The 17,581-nt window shown below is 55.3% G+C and overlaps 1 protein-coding gene across 8 annotated transcripts in view; it reads right to left on the bottom strand.

Moving 5' to 3' along the window:
- ACSL6 (acyl-CoA synthetase long chain family member 6) overlaps positions 1–17,581 on the bottom strand; it is a gene marked incomplete at its 5' end in the record, with an annotated part of 63,462 nt that overhangs the window by 37,342 nt on the left and 8,539 nt on the right. For 3 of the 8 annotated variants that reach the window (XM_081231570.1, XM_081231572.1, XM_081231571.1), the window contains 7 exons: positions 940–972; positions 1,995–2,173; positions 2,758–2,857; positions 3,358–3,459; positions 3,731–3,795; positions 4,490–4,604; positions 8,091–8,206. In XM_081231570.1, coding sequence (XP_081087696.1) covers positions 940–972; positions 1,995–2,173; positions 2,758–2,857; positions 3,358–3,459; positions 3,731–3,795; positions 4,490–4,604; positions 8,091–8,206 — 710 coding nt within the window. Of the gene's footprint in view, positions 1–939; positions 989–1,994; positions 2,174–2,757; positions 2,858–3,357; positions 3,460–3,730; positions 3,796–4,489; positions 4,605–5,368; positions 5,417–7,976; positions 8,207–17,581 lie in introns of those variants that run through there. The other 5 variants (XM_081231574.1, XM_081231568.1, XM_081231567.1 and 2 more) reach the window with 4 other exon arrangements.

The following is a 17,581-nucleotide window of genomic DNA, read 5'->3' on the forward strand; positions in this document are numbered from 1 at the left end:
AGGCTTGGGAACAGAAAATGTAACCCAAGAACTGGGCTGCCCACTCTGTCACTAAGATTGCTCTGCATCAGGCCCTTGCCCTGGCACTGTGCATATAGTCCTGGGGTCACCAGGAGGAGCCCACCATGACCACTTGCATGTAGAGGATGGCTTCCCGGAGGAGGTGACATGAGTTGAGACTGAAGGACAAGCAAGATCTCTCCAGATGAAGTGACGGTGGGCATTCTGGAAGAGGAACCAGCCTGGGCACTGTCAGAGGCACAAGAGACAGCATGCTGCGGGGCCAGAGAGCAGCTCTCTAAGGCTGGGGCCAGTGTGTGGAGGTGAGGACATACCAGGGGCTACTCATGGTGAAGGGCCCTGGGAAGCAGGGATTGACCTGCTGAGGCCTGTGTGTGAGAAAGGTCACAGGCTGGTGAGAGCGGGAAGAGCTGAGCTGCAGAGGGAGCTGCAGGCGAGAGGCCTGGTTAGAAAGCTCACAGCCCCTACAAGGCCCTCCCAGGGGCTGTGACCCTCCCTGGTGACTCGAGCCCAGGGAGGATCACTCGGGGACGACACACAGAAAAGTTCAGAGAGCAAAGATGAGCAAAGACAGCAGATGCCACAAGGGGTCCACTTCCGAGTCTGTTGCTGCTCCTGTCCATCCCATCCTCGGGAGAGATTGCTACATCGAAAGGGAAAACATAAGATCTCCCAAAGATAAAGTTACTGGAGACCCAAGGGTGTCCAGGATTGGTTGCCCTTTTTTCTCCCTCCCAATGTCTGACTCCCATTCCAGGTCGGCCTGGGTGCCCCAAGGGGACATTTCCTGAGTTGTTTATTAACACAGGGCTGCTACTCTGGCCCCTCTACCAAGCCTTGTGCACAGCGAGGGAGTCTGTGAGGACGTGCCCTGGACACCATAGTGCTCAGTCACAACCTGCTGGCAGATGAGCTTACCACAGGAACGTGGTGATTCCGCTGGCCACAGTCCTGGAAGAGGAAAACACTGTTTTTAAATGCTCGAGAGTTCTAATCAATCAAAATAAACTCAGCACAGTATGCCCTGTTCCCGCGGCAAGCCCAGAGTCCCAGACTCCCTGCCCAGATGTGGCCCGCGCAGAGACACTACCTCAGCGGTCTCTTCTCAGATACACATCCAGGCCTTGGCCACCCACACATCACAGACAGCGGCCTGGGGCCCAGGAAGAGGCTAAGCACTGTGCACATGCACAAGGGGGAGACAGCCTGAGGGGCCCACGGTACGTCTAGACGCATGCTTAAGACACAGTGGCTAGGTGGCCCGGGCTTGCAACTAAGTGGTCAGGGCTGCAGGGGCAGATGGGGGCTGCCAGCTTAGGTGTGGCCCCTAAAGCCATGGAGGGGCATAGGCCCTCCATGGCTTTGTGGGTACATTTAAGAGCAGACAGGGAGACAGGAGGAGAAATGGAGGGCCCACAGGCCTAGATCCAGGAGGGCACAGTGGGGGTCAGCTGCTACTGAGCAAAAGGCCTGAGGCCCCAGAGGATGTCCTGGGTCTCTCCAGCAGTCCATAAGCTGCCACCAGCCTAAAGTCTCTGGGGAGGCCATGCAAAGGAAAATTGGTTCTGCTGGCTGCTGGGGGTCTGGGACACAACTGCAAGAACCTCTCCAAGACTTTTGGACCTCAAGTTTACTACAGTCCTCAGGCTCAGACAGGCTGGCTGTTAGCTGGAAATGAGGAGGCTCCGGAGGCTGTGGGGGTAGCTCTGGGGCAGGCTGGCACCACCATCTACCTGTTGGTGCCTGTGTCACTAACTGTGCCAAATAACTGAGCCCATCTCGAAGAGGATGCCTGTGGGTACCAACCCCACTACCCACCACCAGCCCTTGTGAAGCCTGCCCTGTTTGAACCCTGACACAACCTGATGGCCCAAGACATCCATCCTAGGGCATAAGACGGGCAGATAACCGGCAGCTCTGGCTCAGTGGCCAACCAGCTGTGGCCAGGAAACAGCCCAGAAGCAGACCCTCACCTCCACAGCCTGCATGGACTTAATGACCACCCCGCAGTCTTGCCCTCTGTCTTTCAAAGCTTCCTCGAATGGTTCCATGAGGATGATCAGCTTGAGCCCTGGTGTCTCCTTCCTCTCCACGTGCTCCAGCAGAACCACGGCTTTCTGAGGTTTATCCACGATCACAGTGCTGATGTCGGCTGCAGGGACCACCAAGGAGAGTCAGGCTGTGTGGGCACAGGCTGTGACCGTGGCAGCACATGCCAGGCAGTGGAACCATGGGCTGTGTGTGCCACATGATAAGCTTGTGTGTAAATAAATACGTACGACAGGCCATGTGGGACATGTATTGTGTCCAGAGGAAAGTGCACAGAGCCTGGATGGAGCCAAGGGCAGAAGACCAGGGAATTTCTCGGGGTAGATTCCAAGCATTCCTTTTCTTCAGGCTCAGCCCCCATCGTCCCTGGTCTGTTTGAGATATTTACCACCCCCCAGCGTCTTCCTCAAGCTGAAGTGAACTCAGAGGGTTGGCAGCCTACGTGGAGGCTGGTACAGAGTCTCCTTCTTGGCAGCCCTACCCTGTGGAAGGAGCCTTTGGGTGAAGTCCAACTGGGGACAGCTGGACTCAGGAAGCCAACTCAAGGGCCAAAGTGGAAGCCCCCAGCATTCTCTGAGAGCGGAAGTAAAGCACTTATTAGTGTCAAACAATCAGCAGAAGCTGAAAAGGGCTGGGAGGAGGAGGTGGGGCTGGCTGCCAGGGCCAGGAGGGGGCAGCTGGGCTCACCTGTGTCAATGATGTAGCGGATTGCCCCCGGGCCCAGGGTGTCATACAGTGGGACCACCACCATAGAGTATGTGTAGCAGGCAAGCTCCGCGATGATCCACTGTGGAGACACACAGGTTGGGGGGAAGGGCGAACACAGAGCAGACAGCAGGGCTGCACTGCCCTCAGGCCTTAGGCACGGGGCTCCCTGATCGGGGTCCTGTGCCGAGAGCGCTCCACACAAGGCAAGGGATCCATAAAGCTGACCCTTGAGCTTGCTCCCCCACAGTCTTCTAGACCTGCTTGCCCCAGGGAATTACGGGACTCAAAATAACCCCTGGCCCACCTCCGGGGTTTGCATGGCCTTCTTCCCCAGGTCCTTCTTCCCCCATGGCTCAGGGAGCCACTGTTTGGACAGCTAGGTAGGGTGTAGACGGAACTTGGCTGGAATGTCCACCCCTGATGAGGGACAGAGCCAAGGGAGTGGGGGATGGCATGGACCAACGATCTCCAGTTTTCCTCTTGTCCCAGGCCCTACAGACAGCGGGAGTAGGGCTGTTCTACGGTACCCAAGCTTGTGTTCCACTGATGCCTCTAAAACCAGTTAAGGCAGGTGCTCACCTCTGGTCGATTTTGTGCAAAAACGCCGATAAACTGATCTGTACATGGTTTACAATTGTGCTGGAGAAGTCCAGACCCTAGAAATTCAGCCCTGTCGGCCACCTGCACACAAACAAGGGGCAGTGATGGGAAAGCAAGGACTCTTCAGCAGGGAAGGGAGATCCCCAGGTGGGATTTCTACGGTCTGAGGGAGCTCCCCAACTCCCTACCCAGTGATGCTGGAAGTCCTGAGAGGTTTCTGCCAGGAGTTTAGCAGACAGTCCAGACAAGGAAAAAAATGACTCTCTGAGAGCCTCCAGGGTGCCCACAAGCCCCCCCGCAAGTGCCAGGTCTGTGTGGGCGGGCAGGGTGGGGCCTGTCTTCTATTACTCACCTCCTGGTAGGACAGCCACTGATACGGCTTCTTGGGATTCCTGAAGCCAAGACAGGGTCCATTCCCTACATAGAGATAAGCAGGCCTTGTGCCAGGGAGGAGGGCAGGGTGTGGGAACCACTGAACCTGCCCATCAGACACCTGGATGAATATCCCATCCTGGGAGGTGGTCCATGGGCCAAGTGAACTGCTCCCCAGCTGTCTGTCTAACCTGCTGAAGTCCAAGAAGGCCTAAAGTGCACAAGCATGGCACCTCCCCAGGGAGATCAGGAAGGCTCAGGAATGGGAACTGACACAGCGCTAGTTCCCACAATGACCTGTGTGATGCAGCCCCAAGAAGACATGGAGACCTGGGGGCCACTGGCCAGAGGTGGCAGTTTGCCTCTCTGTGACAACTCCCTCCACCCCACGCCATGGGTCACCCAGACATCTCGGAGGCTCAGGTTCAGAGCCATGCCAGCCAGTAGCCTGCGAGTTCAAGGCTCACAAGGGGCTGCAAATAGGAGATATAGAATATGAGCAAAGAGACAGCTTAAGGTCAGCAGTTCTCAGGGCTGTAATAAAGCTGAGGTCAGCCCTTTGGCCTCATAATGCAGCTACTTGTCTGACTGGGTGGCAGGAGGGCCAAGAATGGCTTCTCTCCTCTGAACCTGGGCGTGACTCGCCTGCCATACCCCTGGAACCATGCTTGCTCACCCACACCCTTGCACCTGCTCAACCCCTGCCACAGCCCTTCCACACCCCCATGGCCCCTCTCACCTGAGATGCTAAGTCCACGGCGGAACACCTCGTACATGGTCCTGGCATCGTCATAGTAGTGGGTGAGCAGTTGAGGGCCATCCCCTATCACAGATCGCCGGGCCCCACCACTGTCCTATGAGCCAAGCACAGGCCAGAGAAGCTGGCTGATGCAGGCAGGCAGGGGTATCAGGAGAGGGCACCAGCATGCATCAGGCCATACATGGCTTGGATACACACCTGGGCCACATAGTTGGAGCTGGGACACACTCTGCGTGCACTCACACACATGGCCTACACGCACCTGGGCTGTACGCACACAAACTCCACACACATTCATGTACACGTGGCTTGTACACACTGGACCTGTATGCATCCACACTCAAACACAGGTGGCTCATGCCCAGGGGCCCAGTACACTGGTCTCCCACACACATACACACAGCACCCACACACCAGGCAGCATACACTAAATGCCCAGAATCTTCAGTTACTATTCATACACACCCGTGGTTCACTCATACAGCAGAGTGGGGAGTGTTGGCTAGAGTCAGGCTGCCCCTTGCATCAGGACCAACGTGCAAAGGTGTTGCTGCTATGCACGTAGGTTAAGAACCATTTGGGAGCTGTCTTTAGCTAAGAAGGCTGCCATCCATCATTCACATAACAGTGTGATGAGTTTGAGGACTGGCTGGGAAAAGAGGCCTAGAAGGCGGTAGAGGGAATGGCGTAGTAGATGCCCGGACCCTTGGTGGTATGGATCCAGAGTGGGACTGTAGCAAACACCATCTGTGCTGGGGGCGGGGGAAAGGAGCTGGGCTTCTCCTGCCTCTTTCCCTTCCACATGCCACCCCTCCTCAGGCTCCCCAAACCCAGAACTCTCCAGTATCACGGCTCCACCTCTTCTCTGAGCACTATTTGGGCTGCACTGGGCTGGCCCATGGTCCGCTACCCCTCTTGGAACATCAAGTCTGAGGAAAAATGTGACAGCCACAGAGCCAACAGCCAAACTCAAAACCACAGGCAGCACTCAGCTGTTCTGCAGTGGAAAGTTCTGTTTGGCCAGTGCTTCCTGAGCACCTGGCCCATGCAGGACCTCTGTGGGAATCTGGGGACAGATACAGTTAGATCTGGTTAGCACTCAGGGGGACAGAAATGAGACAGCAAGAGACTGTGTGCCAGGGACAGAAGGGGCTCAGTGGGCAGGTATGTCAGAGAGTGGCCGCTGAGCTGGGTTTTGAAGGATACAAAGAGGGGGCTTCCCTGATGGCGCAGTGGTTAAGAATCCGCCTGCCAATGCAGGGGACACGGGTTCGAGCCCTGGTCCGGGAAGATCCCACATGCCGCAAAGCAACTAAGTCTGTGCACCACAACTACGGAGCCTGTGCTCTAGAGCCCGCAAGCCACAACTACTGAGGCCCACGTGCCTAGAGCCCGTGCTCCGCAACAAGAGGAGCCACCACAATGAGAAGCCCTCGCACAGCAACGAAGAGTAGCCCCCACTCGCCACAACTAGAGAAAGCCCGCACGCAGCAACAAAGACCCAACACAGCCAAAATTAATTAATTAATTAATTAAAGAAAGAAAGAAAGAAATAGAAAAGAAATTTTTTTAAAACAAAAGGGTTTACTGGGAAGAATGAGGAACAAGGAATGGCGGTTTCACCAGAGGCAACAGGGAGTGCAAACACATGGGGCAGGAGGCACCTGGGAGACTGTAGGCAATTCATGCCACTCCAAGTGGTAAATGGAGGAGGCAAGAAAGGCTGCAGATCAAGGTGAGGAGTCTGAGCTTTAGGTTGAGGGCAACGGGGAGCAGGGAAGGATTTTTAAGCCAGGGTGAGTGACATGATATGAATTGTTTCCTACCGTGTAGCACACAGAGTAAATGCTACCAGGCCCTCTATGATCTGGGCCCCTCTTACTTCTCTCATCTCATTTCCTACCACTCTCTCCTTTCCTCCTTCACTATAGTCACTCCAGATTCCTACACTCCTGGGGGATGAAGCAAGGGAGGGCTCCATCCTCCCCAGGAAGGGAGGCCTTAGCTGTGTCCATGCCCTGTCCTCCCAGCCAGACCCGTGAGGCGACTCACTCTGTGGCGCTGAACCTGACCCCATCCAGACCACTGTCACCTCCAGCCCAGAAGCCCCAGTTGCCTCCTCATGCCTGCCCCTGCCAAAGCCACAGCAAAAACTGGCCCTGTCTCTCCTACTACTGACAGCCTCAAATAAATCCAGGCTGTCCATCTCCAAGGGTCCCTGCCCAGTTAATGGGGCTTTGTCCTTGCTGGCCTCTCCAGATGAGTTGTAACTGTAAGCTTACCCAAAATAATTCATCTTAGTGCTTTCTCTGCATCATCTCACCAAATCCTTACCATAACTTTAGGAAGCAGATACTCTTTTTATTGACCGCTTGACACATGAGGAAACAGGCTCAGAGAGTTAAGAAACTGCCGAGGACCATCAGGCTAGTAAGAGGCACGGCCAGCCTGCAAACCCACGGCTGCTGGCAACCACAGGCTACTGACGGATCCGCAGCCCCTCTCCACCTCCCAGCCACACCACATGAATTGCCATTTCCCAAAGGCACCAGGTGTGTTATCACACACTCTCACCTCTTCACACATCATTCCCTCTGCTGGAAAAATGCCCTAAAGATCCCAGCCCTCTCCCGACTTGAGCCCTCTCCCACCAGGCCAAACTCTGTCATGCTTTTGATTGGTTCCTGCACGACATACCATCGAGAGCAAAAGCAAGGTGCTGCAGAGTGTATGTGGTATGTTATAATTTTAAAAGGTGGGCAGACATCTATACATTTGCTTGTGGACAACTGCTAACACAATTCTCAGGGGAAGAGAACTTAGAGGCAAGGGGAAGAAGGTGGAAGCTTTTCAGTCTATGTCCTTTGGTTGCTTTTGAACTGTGTGACTATATTATCTATTCAAAATAAGTGGAGTTAAAGTTCTTTAAAAAGGCAAAATAAACTCCATAAACTTAAGAAATCTTACTGGTCCTTCTAGACAGAGCCTGGAACACCCTTGTCCAGGCTGGGCCACCATCCCTTCTTCCCTCAGTGGCTCTACCTGTGAGTCCGTGTGCTCTGGGAGGGCAGGGCCCTGGGTGGGCTCAGCTCTGGGTCCCAGCTCCAGACCAGGGTTGGGCACAGGGAGAATCTGGGAGGGAATTTACCTGGCAGCGCCTTGAACACATGCTTAGACCGCCTACTGAGGGAACTGTAAGCCAAGGCCCCCTACCCAAGAAGCAGGCAAACCAGAGGCCCAGGGCAAAGCCAAGGTCAGTCTCTGCCCAGGCTTTAGTTACTGGGAGAGGCAGAAGGAGCATCTAGTAGGAGAGCCTGCCCAGGGCCACTTCTGGGCTTACTGGCTGACTGCCGGGAGAAACGGAGATTCTCTGGGCCATTTGAGGTCAAATAAGCCACAAGTTTGGCTTCTTCCTTCAAGATGCCTGTCCCCCGCCTACTACATCCCACAGCCCAGTTGCTCACACCCTGCTCACCTCCACCTCCTCTGACTGCATCAGGAGATTGCACGGTGGTTGCAGGGCCTTTGGCCGGTGAGTGAACCAGTAGGCGAGGATGGCAGCCAGTGCACCCATACTCACGAGGGTGGTGGCTGAGAGGCTGCGGAAAAACTGGCCCAAGTCGCCTAGCTCGGGCAGCCGCAGCATCCTCAGGATCTCCTGAGTCTGCATCTTCTCCAGAAGCGAGAGGATGAACTCTGCAGGAAACAAGAGGCAGGTGAAGGAGGAGCCCTGACAGGAGGCAAGGGAGCAGTCCTGGGCCTCTCCTCCCACCTGTCTTGCATCACAGGCAACACACTGATCTTGGCCAGGCCTCGAGCGAGTTGGGGCATACAGCCTCCTGGTGCAACACAGTGTATCCTGAAAGCTGGGTGCCTGGAAGGGCCTTTCCTGGTGACAGGCCAGAGAGCCCTTAGCAGTCATACCTGACAGTCAGACATCCGGCCCAGTTTTCCTGAGAAACATACACTCAGGCCCTGGGTCCTGCCTGACACGTACTTCCACATCTTTCAGGAGTAGAGAGCGTGCTCTGACAGCTCTGGAGTTATCACCTCCTGAGCCCTAGGGCCCAGGTGTACTGCCTCTCCTGTGTGGTCATAGCATTTTGCTTATCCTTGCTCCTGCGACGTGGACTGGACAGAGGGGCAGCAGGTGTGCCTAGCACAGTGCCCAGAACTACTGGGGGTGAAGGGATGCAAACTCCTTCCACTCCACCTCAAAGCTGCCAGCACCAGGCCCTCACCCTAAGGGACCCAGAGAAAGCAAGGTGGCAGAGCCCAAAGAACAGCTCTGACAGACAATTCCTGCCCTCAAGATCTGAGGACAATGACCTACCTGACAAGGGCCCAGTGGATGACACACAGCAGAGTCCCCTTAGGCCCACATCCTGGCCCACCATGGGGTCTCCTTGAAGAAAAGTTGTAGCCAAAGGCCTGCCAGCACCAGAGGTGATGCTGGGGCCATCTTTTTGAGGAATAGCAGAGTTCCCAAGAGCAGCCAGGGTGAGGTCCGGGCACTGCTCTCTGACCCCAGACTGCACTGCAGCTCTGCACCACCACAGACCAAGACCCAAGAAGAAGAGCTAGCCCCACCATGAACTAGGCCTGTGTTGTCCTCCCTGGGATCCCATCTGCTAATGTCCAGAGGAAAAAGGAGGTGCCAGAGGGGAGCAGGAGCTAAGCTGGTGGGAAGGGAAAGGAATGAAGGCTCAGAGAGAAAGGGCTCAGCAAAGTGCTGTCTGCACTCCTAGGGGTAACGAGAATCCCTCGTGGCATTGCATATGGTGGTCTGGGTGCCACGCTCACCCACTGCAGTCCAAGTGGACACAGTGGGCCTACAGGGGCACATGGAGGATGCCCTGAGGTGGGCAGTGGGAGCTTTTCTGTGAGAAGCACTGGTGACTGAATTTGGTTCAAAGAGGGAAGTCCCCAGGTGCTACCATGTCCTCCTGTTAGCTGCTAAGTGAAGTAGTGTTGGCAGAACAGACATATGACCAGCTTGGCTCAGGGGTCTGCACTTTGCCTAGGACTGAGGAAGGTAGCCAGGGAGGGCCAGTTGGATACTTTATCCCCACTGGGGCCTTCTTGGTGTTACTGTCCCCCTGAAGGGCCTAAAGCTAGGAGTGCTGTATGACACCTATAGGTCTGCCAGCTCAGTGAGGATTGTGTGGGCTCCAGGTTGACAGTCACTGGCCTTCCATCCCCAACCTTTGGGTGCATGGCTGTTGTTTCCCTTCTTGGGAAAGAATGAGAAACCCAACCACAGCTATTCTGCAGCCACGGGATATGAGCCAAACAGCAATTTTGAGAAGAGAGAAGAGAGATCTGCTGAACTCCCAATAAGTGGCATTTGTGCTGGACTGTAACATCACCACACCAAAAATAAGGTCAATGCTGTGCAAAGCCATTGTAGAGAAAGTAGGCAAAGCTCCAGAGTTCAAGTCCCTTCTCCTTCACTTATGAGCTATGCTAGGTTGAGCATACCCCACTTCTTTAGCCCTCTTCTTCCCCATCTTTAAAATGGGGACATTATCATTCAGGCATGTAAAGCTCCTCATACTGGATCTGGCATAGCTGGAGGCATGCTGGGACTAAAGAGATGGCTAGAGGTATGCCTGTCAGACCAAGGAGGCTGCTCAGTCCAGGTAGGAATAACCACTGGACAGAGGTGGCCGAACCCAGGTAGTACGGACCCACAGGAGTTTATGCTCTACAGATGGCACGACAGGCTGTCTGAGTCCGGGGAACACTCATCAACCACCTACAGGCTCTGGATGAGAGGAGTGAGCCCCCAGCCAGCCAGAGCATTCTCCCTGAGTCCCTGAGCCGGAAATCCAGTTTTACCAGCAGCCTCCTTGAACTGGATCAGTTTTTGAGGCCATCCCACAGGAACAAACCACTCCTGGCATACTGGTCAAATTAAGGTTTTGCATCAGCAGAGGGCAGGCTATGGACCGCAGTGAATTCACCAAGGAAAACTGCTCTGGGGAGGATGCTTGGCAGGAGGCCAGCTGGCTTTCCTGGGAGATTTACTTCCTTAAGCTGCAAATGGCAGACTAAGTCACAGCCAGGCCCATCAGATAAATGACTCACTACATAGTGGAAAATCTAGATATGCCCACCAGCTCCTGGGGTGAGCTCTGAGAGCTGAATGAGGTTTCCTCTAATGGACTGAACTGACTCCATGGGCTAGGAAGCCAAGGCCCAAGAAGTCCTGGCTCAGCTCTAAGGCTCAAGTACGTGGTCCCAAAAGTTTTAGAGAAAACTCCGGAAGGATGCATTACTACCACCAGTCCCCAGCCCTTGGCAGTTGCTCACAGGCCCTAAGCTACAGCCGAAAGTGGGCACTGGTTGCAATGCTGGGGTTGTCACAGAGCACAGACAAGAGTGGCCAAGGCATCCACCCACGCACCCATCCACCTACCCATTCATCTAGCAGACCCTCATGTGGCCTCTGCTCTGAGCTAGCTCAGTGCTGGGCACTGGGACAAGCCAGATGTGGGCCTGCCCGCAATCTTATGGGGGAAATACATGAGGCAGTAGGCAGTGCTGTGAGCGCAGTTTGGGCTGTACATGGGGAACCAGAGAAGATGCCCAACTCAGGTACGGAGAGTCAGGGCAGGCTTCTGGCAGGAAGTGGTACTGATGCTGAGACTGAAGGATAAAGAGGAAACGGTGTCCCAAGCAGAGGGAAGCAAATATGCAAAGGCTGGAGCTGAGGGAGACCATGGAGCACTTAGCAAACTAAATATTCTCTCAGGAAAGCCTTGAGCCCATGAAATCTTGTACGAGGGTCACTGCCACAAGTCTGAGGCTGGTTTCCCAGATGTGCAGAGCTTTCGGCCATCACCAAAGTATCACAGTTTCCAGGAGAGGGAAGAAGAGAACTTGCCTAAACTTCCTGAATTGCTAGTATGTGGGAGCCCATGCCTACACACTGCACTGCTTGATCCTCATGACAGCTCCACGTACTCATTATAAGGTGAGGGCATAGAGACTCCACTGAAGAAGCTACCTGCCATTCACAGGGACACACTGAGCAAGCAGGGGAGCCAGGACTCGAGCCCCAGACGACTATGGCCTCTCAAACCACTGCCTTGTGTTGCATCGCAACCCTAACCCTTGCCTACACTGTACCATCCATACCCAAACCCATGCTCTCCTCTGCCGTAGTGCTGAACCCACAGAAAACCATCTTCAGGTCTGCTCAGAAGAGTCCAGGCAGGTTGCAGGAGGTAGGGGCCATCAGAGCCCGTAAGCAGGGATCAGCCAGTCAGGCCAGTCACTTGCTCTTCACCACGCACACACCACAGGTGGGCTCCCTCCTGGCCTCACATTATGAACTTGCCATCCTCCTATGGCTGGGTTCTCTTCCAGGAAGCCCACGCGCCTAGGACACTGGAGGGTGGTGGGAAAAGGGCTTGGCCACCCACTCCTCCTCAGGCTTCTATTTAGGTGCCCACCCCTAAGGAGGCATCTGAAGTGACTGCAGCTCCTCTAGTCCTAAGGCTGAGCCTGTGCCCCTTCCTGGCTGGGCAGCAACCAGAGGGTGTCATTCTTACAGGCTTGCCAACCTCAGACAGTCACGGGTGCTTGCACATACCGTGAGATGCCCTTCAGACCGCCAGGAGCCACTGGAGTGGAGAGCTGCAAATCAGGTCCTCTGAGGACATGGACCTCAGAGCCAGCCTGTGCCACCAGGCCTTTGGCTTGGGGCAGAGCAGAGCCTGGGCCTGGGAGTCTGGTCTTATCTCATTATTTCACAGGGCCTTGGCCTCTTCTGACCTCCTCTCCTTCTCTGTCCTTGGGGTCCCAGCCATGGCTGCCTCCTTCCATGCCCCCAGGAGGCTCTCTTGGTTGCAGCAGCATGGGGCACGGTGGGGGGGGGGGCAGGGAGACAGCACCCAAGGGAATCAGTGGTGCTGGTGTTGCCAAGAGAGCCGCTGTGAGTGTTTGTAAATATTCACCTGACAGGGGGACCCAGCATCAGCTAGCCTCCTCTCCTCTAGCACATCCTATGCCTTCTCCTTGGGCATAGACCAGTTCAGAATACCAAGTGGTGGCACAGGCTGGTTTAGGGCACATGGAAGGTGGGTAGTGAGAGGCATAGCTGTCAAAACCCAGGAAGGGAGAGAATGGGAGGAAAGGGGCGCTGGTCAGAAGTATTTTGACTTCAAGGGGGCAGAAGCAGAGCCCCAGGGCACATTTGCAGTGGAGATGGCCCTGAGACCCATGGCTCCACTCCAAGAGCCCTCTGCTGGTCCAGCTTCCTGACTCTAGACCTTCACGATCTAGCAAGATGGCTCTATCAGGACTACTTCCTAAACACCTCCCAAACCTGACCACTCCTCTCCAGCCCCCTGGCCTGAGCTGGTCCAGCCACCACCAAGTGCTGTCCAGACTCCCACACCAGTCTCCTCACAGGCCTCCTTGCTCTAACCAGTGTTTATACTGATACCAAAGTTATGTTCCTGATACACAGACATAACCATATCATGCCACTGCTCAAAAACCTTACCTGGCTCCCTCCTACCTTAGAACAAAAATTCAAACTCATCATGCTGGCACTGAGACCCTCCATGACCCTCAGATTCTTCCCTCCCCTTAGAATCACACCAGCTTTGCTCTGTATCAGCCTGGAGGCAAGTGGGGGTCCTTGCAATGCGGTTCCGGGTCTATGCAAACTTCTGAGGGCTTCAGAAACGGGGAAGCACAAGGCAAGCCAGCAGATCATTAAAGAACCTCCTTAACTCCCAATGAAGAGCTCTGAAATGAAATCATAACCTCCCAGGGGCCAGGGTCCCCAGCAAACAAGTCAGGGAAAGGGCCCAAAGGGGAGTTCTGGTGCTGGACTGACCCGGGTCCAAATCCTGACTCATACTCTTGACAGCTGTATGACCTTGGACAAGTCACTTTACCACTCTAGCCTCATCTCAAAAATCTCATAGACAGAGAATAAGGTACCAGGCATGCAGTAAGGGAGACATTCAGTAGATAGAAGTTAGCTGAAGCAGTTACTCTGTCTCTGCCAGCCAAAAGGGCTCAAAGACAGCTTGCAAAATTACATGCATTCACACCCTACCTTTCCAGCAGGCTCCTGGCACTGGGGAGGCAGCTGAGCTGGTCCCACTAGTACAAGCCTCCCTTCATGAAGGATGTGTGGGGCTTAGGGAGAGAGCTTACCACATCTTGATCAAAGCTCAAAAGTGGCGAAGGCCCTGCCCCAAGTCTGCCCTCCTGGGGACAGCCGATGGCAACAAATGCCTGCTCTGAGAAGCCGGCTGGTGGTAGAGGCTCTAGCAGTGGTGGCAGAGGCTCCCTGGCAGCTGTGGCAGCAGGTCTGGCAGGGACCCGGGCACAGAACAGCTCTATGGGGAGCCGCTGGCCCCTCCAGGCCCCCCGCTGCCCCTCCCCTGCATCTGCACACGGGGCAGTGCTGGCCCAGATCAGCTCAGAGGCAAGCAACCCAGCCTTAACCCCAACTCTGCCAGGTTGCAAGAGCCTCAGTTCACACCCCTCTGCTTCTCCCCACCCCTACGCTGTCTTCAGTCCTGGAGAGGAGTTCGTCAGAAGGGTTGCTTAAGGACAGAGTCTTCTTACACATCTATCTGTGGCACTGATTAAGGGCCACGCCCTCAGCCGTGGGCTGGGGACCTGCAGGCCGCAGGAGCGGTAGGGGTGGTGGGAATGGTAGAAGTGGGCGTGGAGAGGCCAGATCCCCGGTGCCGAGGGCGGCCTGCACCGTTGCCCAGGAATCTCCTCCAGCACCTTCCAGGGGCTGTCTCCACCCCCAACCCCACAAGGTCACAACCAGTCTACTCGGGGAGAGGAAGATTAGGCACAGTCCCAGATAAAACATCTGCTCAGAGACGCTCTGGGCAGTGGGGACACTCCAGACCAAGCACCAGGGTCAGCAGGTAGAAGATAATGGCTTAGCTCCCCCACAGACCCCAGGGCAGCACACTAGCCCCTCCTTAAAGCCTGCCCGGAGAGACGCTTTCCTGGCTTGCCAGGGGGATGGCCATCCTGGAGCCAGAATCCACACCCAGGCCTGTTGGAACCAAAGCTGAGCCCCAAACTCCCTCAACGCCTCTGGCAGACAGACTGGGACAGTGAGGTCCCAGGACACCCAGGGCCTCACTCCTGCAAGATTTCTCCACTGGGTGAGGAGTTGGTGTGGTGATCGCGTATGGCCTTTTTTGACTCCTACTTCCAAGGCCAGGGTGTGGCTGGGCTCAAGGCAGGCACATGGTAGCCGCTGTGCAGAGTAAAAGGCAGGTCTAGCCCCCAGGACCCAGCTCACCACTCCCAGGCTCTACGCACAATCGGTGCTTCCGAGTCTTCCAGGACAGGGCCGCTGTCTGCCCAACACCATCCACCTCCTCTGCAGCACGACCGCCCCAGGTCGCGGCCCAGCACTCTGACCTCCCTCTCGAGAGCTGTGCTCATAACCTGCCTGGAAACTCTAGAGCCCGCAGGCCTTGCAATACTTTCCCTGGGGCTGATAGGGCTTCCACTGCTCACCCCACCACCTGGGGCAGGCGGGCCACGCAGAGAGCTTTTTCCTCAGCAGCCCTAACCTGGAACTTGGCAAAAGCTTGCCTGGGCCCCCAGGCCCCAGCCTCCGGCAACACACCTGGAGGAAGCTTTAAAATGCACAAATGCCTGAGGAGCAACCCTCAGCCCCCAAAGCCCCTTTTCCTTCCTTCTTGGCAGGACCCTTACTTTTCTCTGTACATTTTCAGAGATGTTGTTAACTAAGATGAAAGCCTCCTTTAATGCTTCTTAAGGCAGTGGGGCAGAAAATCCAGTGGACACAACCAAGGTCCTGGCTGACGGAAAACCACACAGGGTGCCAGAGGCAGAGAGTCACAGCCCAGCAGTGCTGCCCCACGAAGTGTGTGGTCCAGGCACTAGGTTAAGAAAAGCACAAATCTCACCAGCACACCTGTGTGACCCTGATCTGTAGAGACACAAACACAGCAGCCCACACCCCGTCCACACAGGGATTCCCGCTTGTCTGTGCTGCGAGAGGGGCTTTCTCTCCACCTTCTTCCTGGGTTTTAATTAGAGTCACAGAACCACAGACGACTGGGGCAGACATGGGGTCAAGGGCCTCCCCGAGCTGGGAATTGCCAGGTGAGACCCACCGCATGTTCCCCCAAGAGAGATGGGCCCAGGATTCAGGGTTGCTGGGTTACAGGGTGGCTCGCCTGCCGAACCTCCCTGAGGAGCCTGATTATAGCCCTGAAGGTTTACTTAAGCCTCTTGAATGTAGAAAGGCCTAACTAAAGTTGGCTGTGCCTGACCACTGCACAGGGCCCCTGTCTCAATAGCCCAAACCCACCATGAACATGCCTCCCCTTCAGCAATTCACTGGGGGTGGGAAGCAGCCCGCAGCACCCTCCGCCCCCATCCTCAGGCCAGCACCTCTCAAGAATCTCACTCACCCTAAGCCCTGGTCAGGGAACATGGGCCCACAGTCCTGACACCACCACCAGGAAGCCAGGCTCCAACAATACTTTCAGACACTTAAACATACAAATAGCCTTGAGAGCAGAGGAGCAAAGAGCAACAGTGTCTTTCACGAGCTCTGAGATAGAAGTTGTCCTTACCACGAATCAGGCCTGACAAAATTCTCAGAACGAGGAGGGACAGCAGAGGTTATGACAGTGGCAATGCTCCCTTTAGAAATATTTCAGGGGACGAAGACTAGGACTGACGGTGTGGATGAGCCTCGGCCTCATCGTCCTTCCTTCCACACCAAGCCCTGGGATGGCAGGCAGAACCCTAGGGACAGTGGCAAGGGCCAATGAGCGCTACACAAGCAGAGGACACCCCCTGGCCAGGGCCCACTGTGCAGGAAGCCAAATCCTGTGGCTGCAACATGATCCTTTCCCCTCCCAGCCCGTCTAGGTTAGGGCGACCAGTGTCCTGGCCTCAGGAGCAGTAATCCATTTCCATCACTGGCCCAAACTGAGGACACAATGCAAACCCTACAGGCTCAAGCTCAGAAAGAGAACATGGGCTGCTCCAGGCAGGGTCATGCTGTCGAAGCTCAACTGCAGGTGGCCAGGGTACAGGGGAAACAGGATGTAACCACCTCCAGTGAGGGGGAAGCACCTTGCAGGAGGGAGGAGGGTTCTGTTGAGATTCGGTTCGGGTCATTGAGGTGGGGAGAGCAACAGAGGGATTTGCTTTTGCCCACTTGTTCCCTCAGGAGCAACTGGGGACATCCTGCTGGGGCGGGGGGAGGGGAGATTCACAAGACAGAACGTAAGACATATCCTCAGTCAGGGAGGGGGAGCAAGGAGAACAGGAACAGGGCGGGAAGGAGGGTTCTGAGAAGGGGACAGAGTCCTAGAAAGAGCCTACTAGATGCTGGGGCTCCTGGGAAGGAGGTAGCGAGGCTGGTTAGATAGCATTTAGCTGCAGAGGGAAAAAGACGGTGATTTGTACTATATATAGCCTCATGCTTTTGAAGTCCCAGCCACAAGCTAACAGGGCCCACCTGCTCACCTGATCTAGCACCTTGGGGTTTTAGGATGCCAAAGTGTCCCAGGCAAGCTGTCCTTCCAGATCCCAGCCAAAGGGACCCCTGCTGCAGCCAGGAGCCAATAAAGCGCTTAAACCCACCATTCCAGGGGTCACTGTTATTTTGCAGGAATGACAATGAGCAGAGAAAAGGGAGTTTTGCTTTTGGTTAAAGGCACATTTTATGGGACTCTGATAAACACCTTAATTTTCTGGCTTTCTCATACTTTGACAAAGTTCCTCTTCTGAATGGCGAGAAACAAACCTGAACCTCACTCCGCTCAGCAGAAGTCTGTGCTGGTCAGTGGGACCCTGCCACCTCTTGAATCATCCGTCTGGAGGCCAGGGCCACACAGCAGCTGCTGCCTTTCACCACCCTCCAGCTACCAAGACCTGCTGTTGGCCGGTGAGAGCAGGTGGCATCCACAGAGTTAAAACCAGGCTCAAGCAGCCCAGCCCTCAGCTGGTCCGGAGGACTGAGAACGCAGGCCTCCTTTTCAAGGCCAGGATGAATGGGGAATATGCAAATCACCGCCTCCC

Source organism: Mesoplodon bidens, assembly GCF_964165515.1.
Source record: "Mesoplodon bidens genome assembly, chromosome: 4".
Lineage (NCBI taxonomy): Eukaryota > Metazoa > Chordata > Mammalia > Artiodactyla > Ziphiidae > Mesoplodon > Mesoplodon bidens.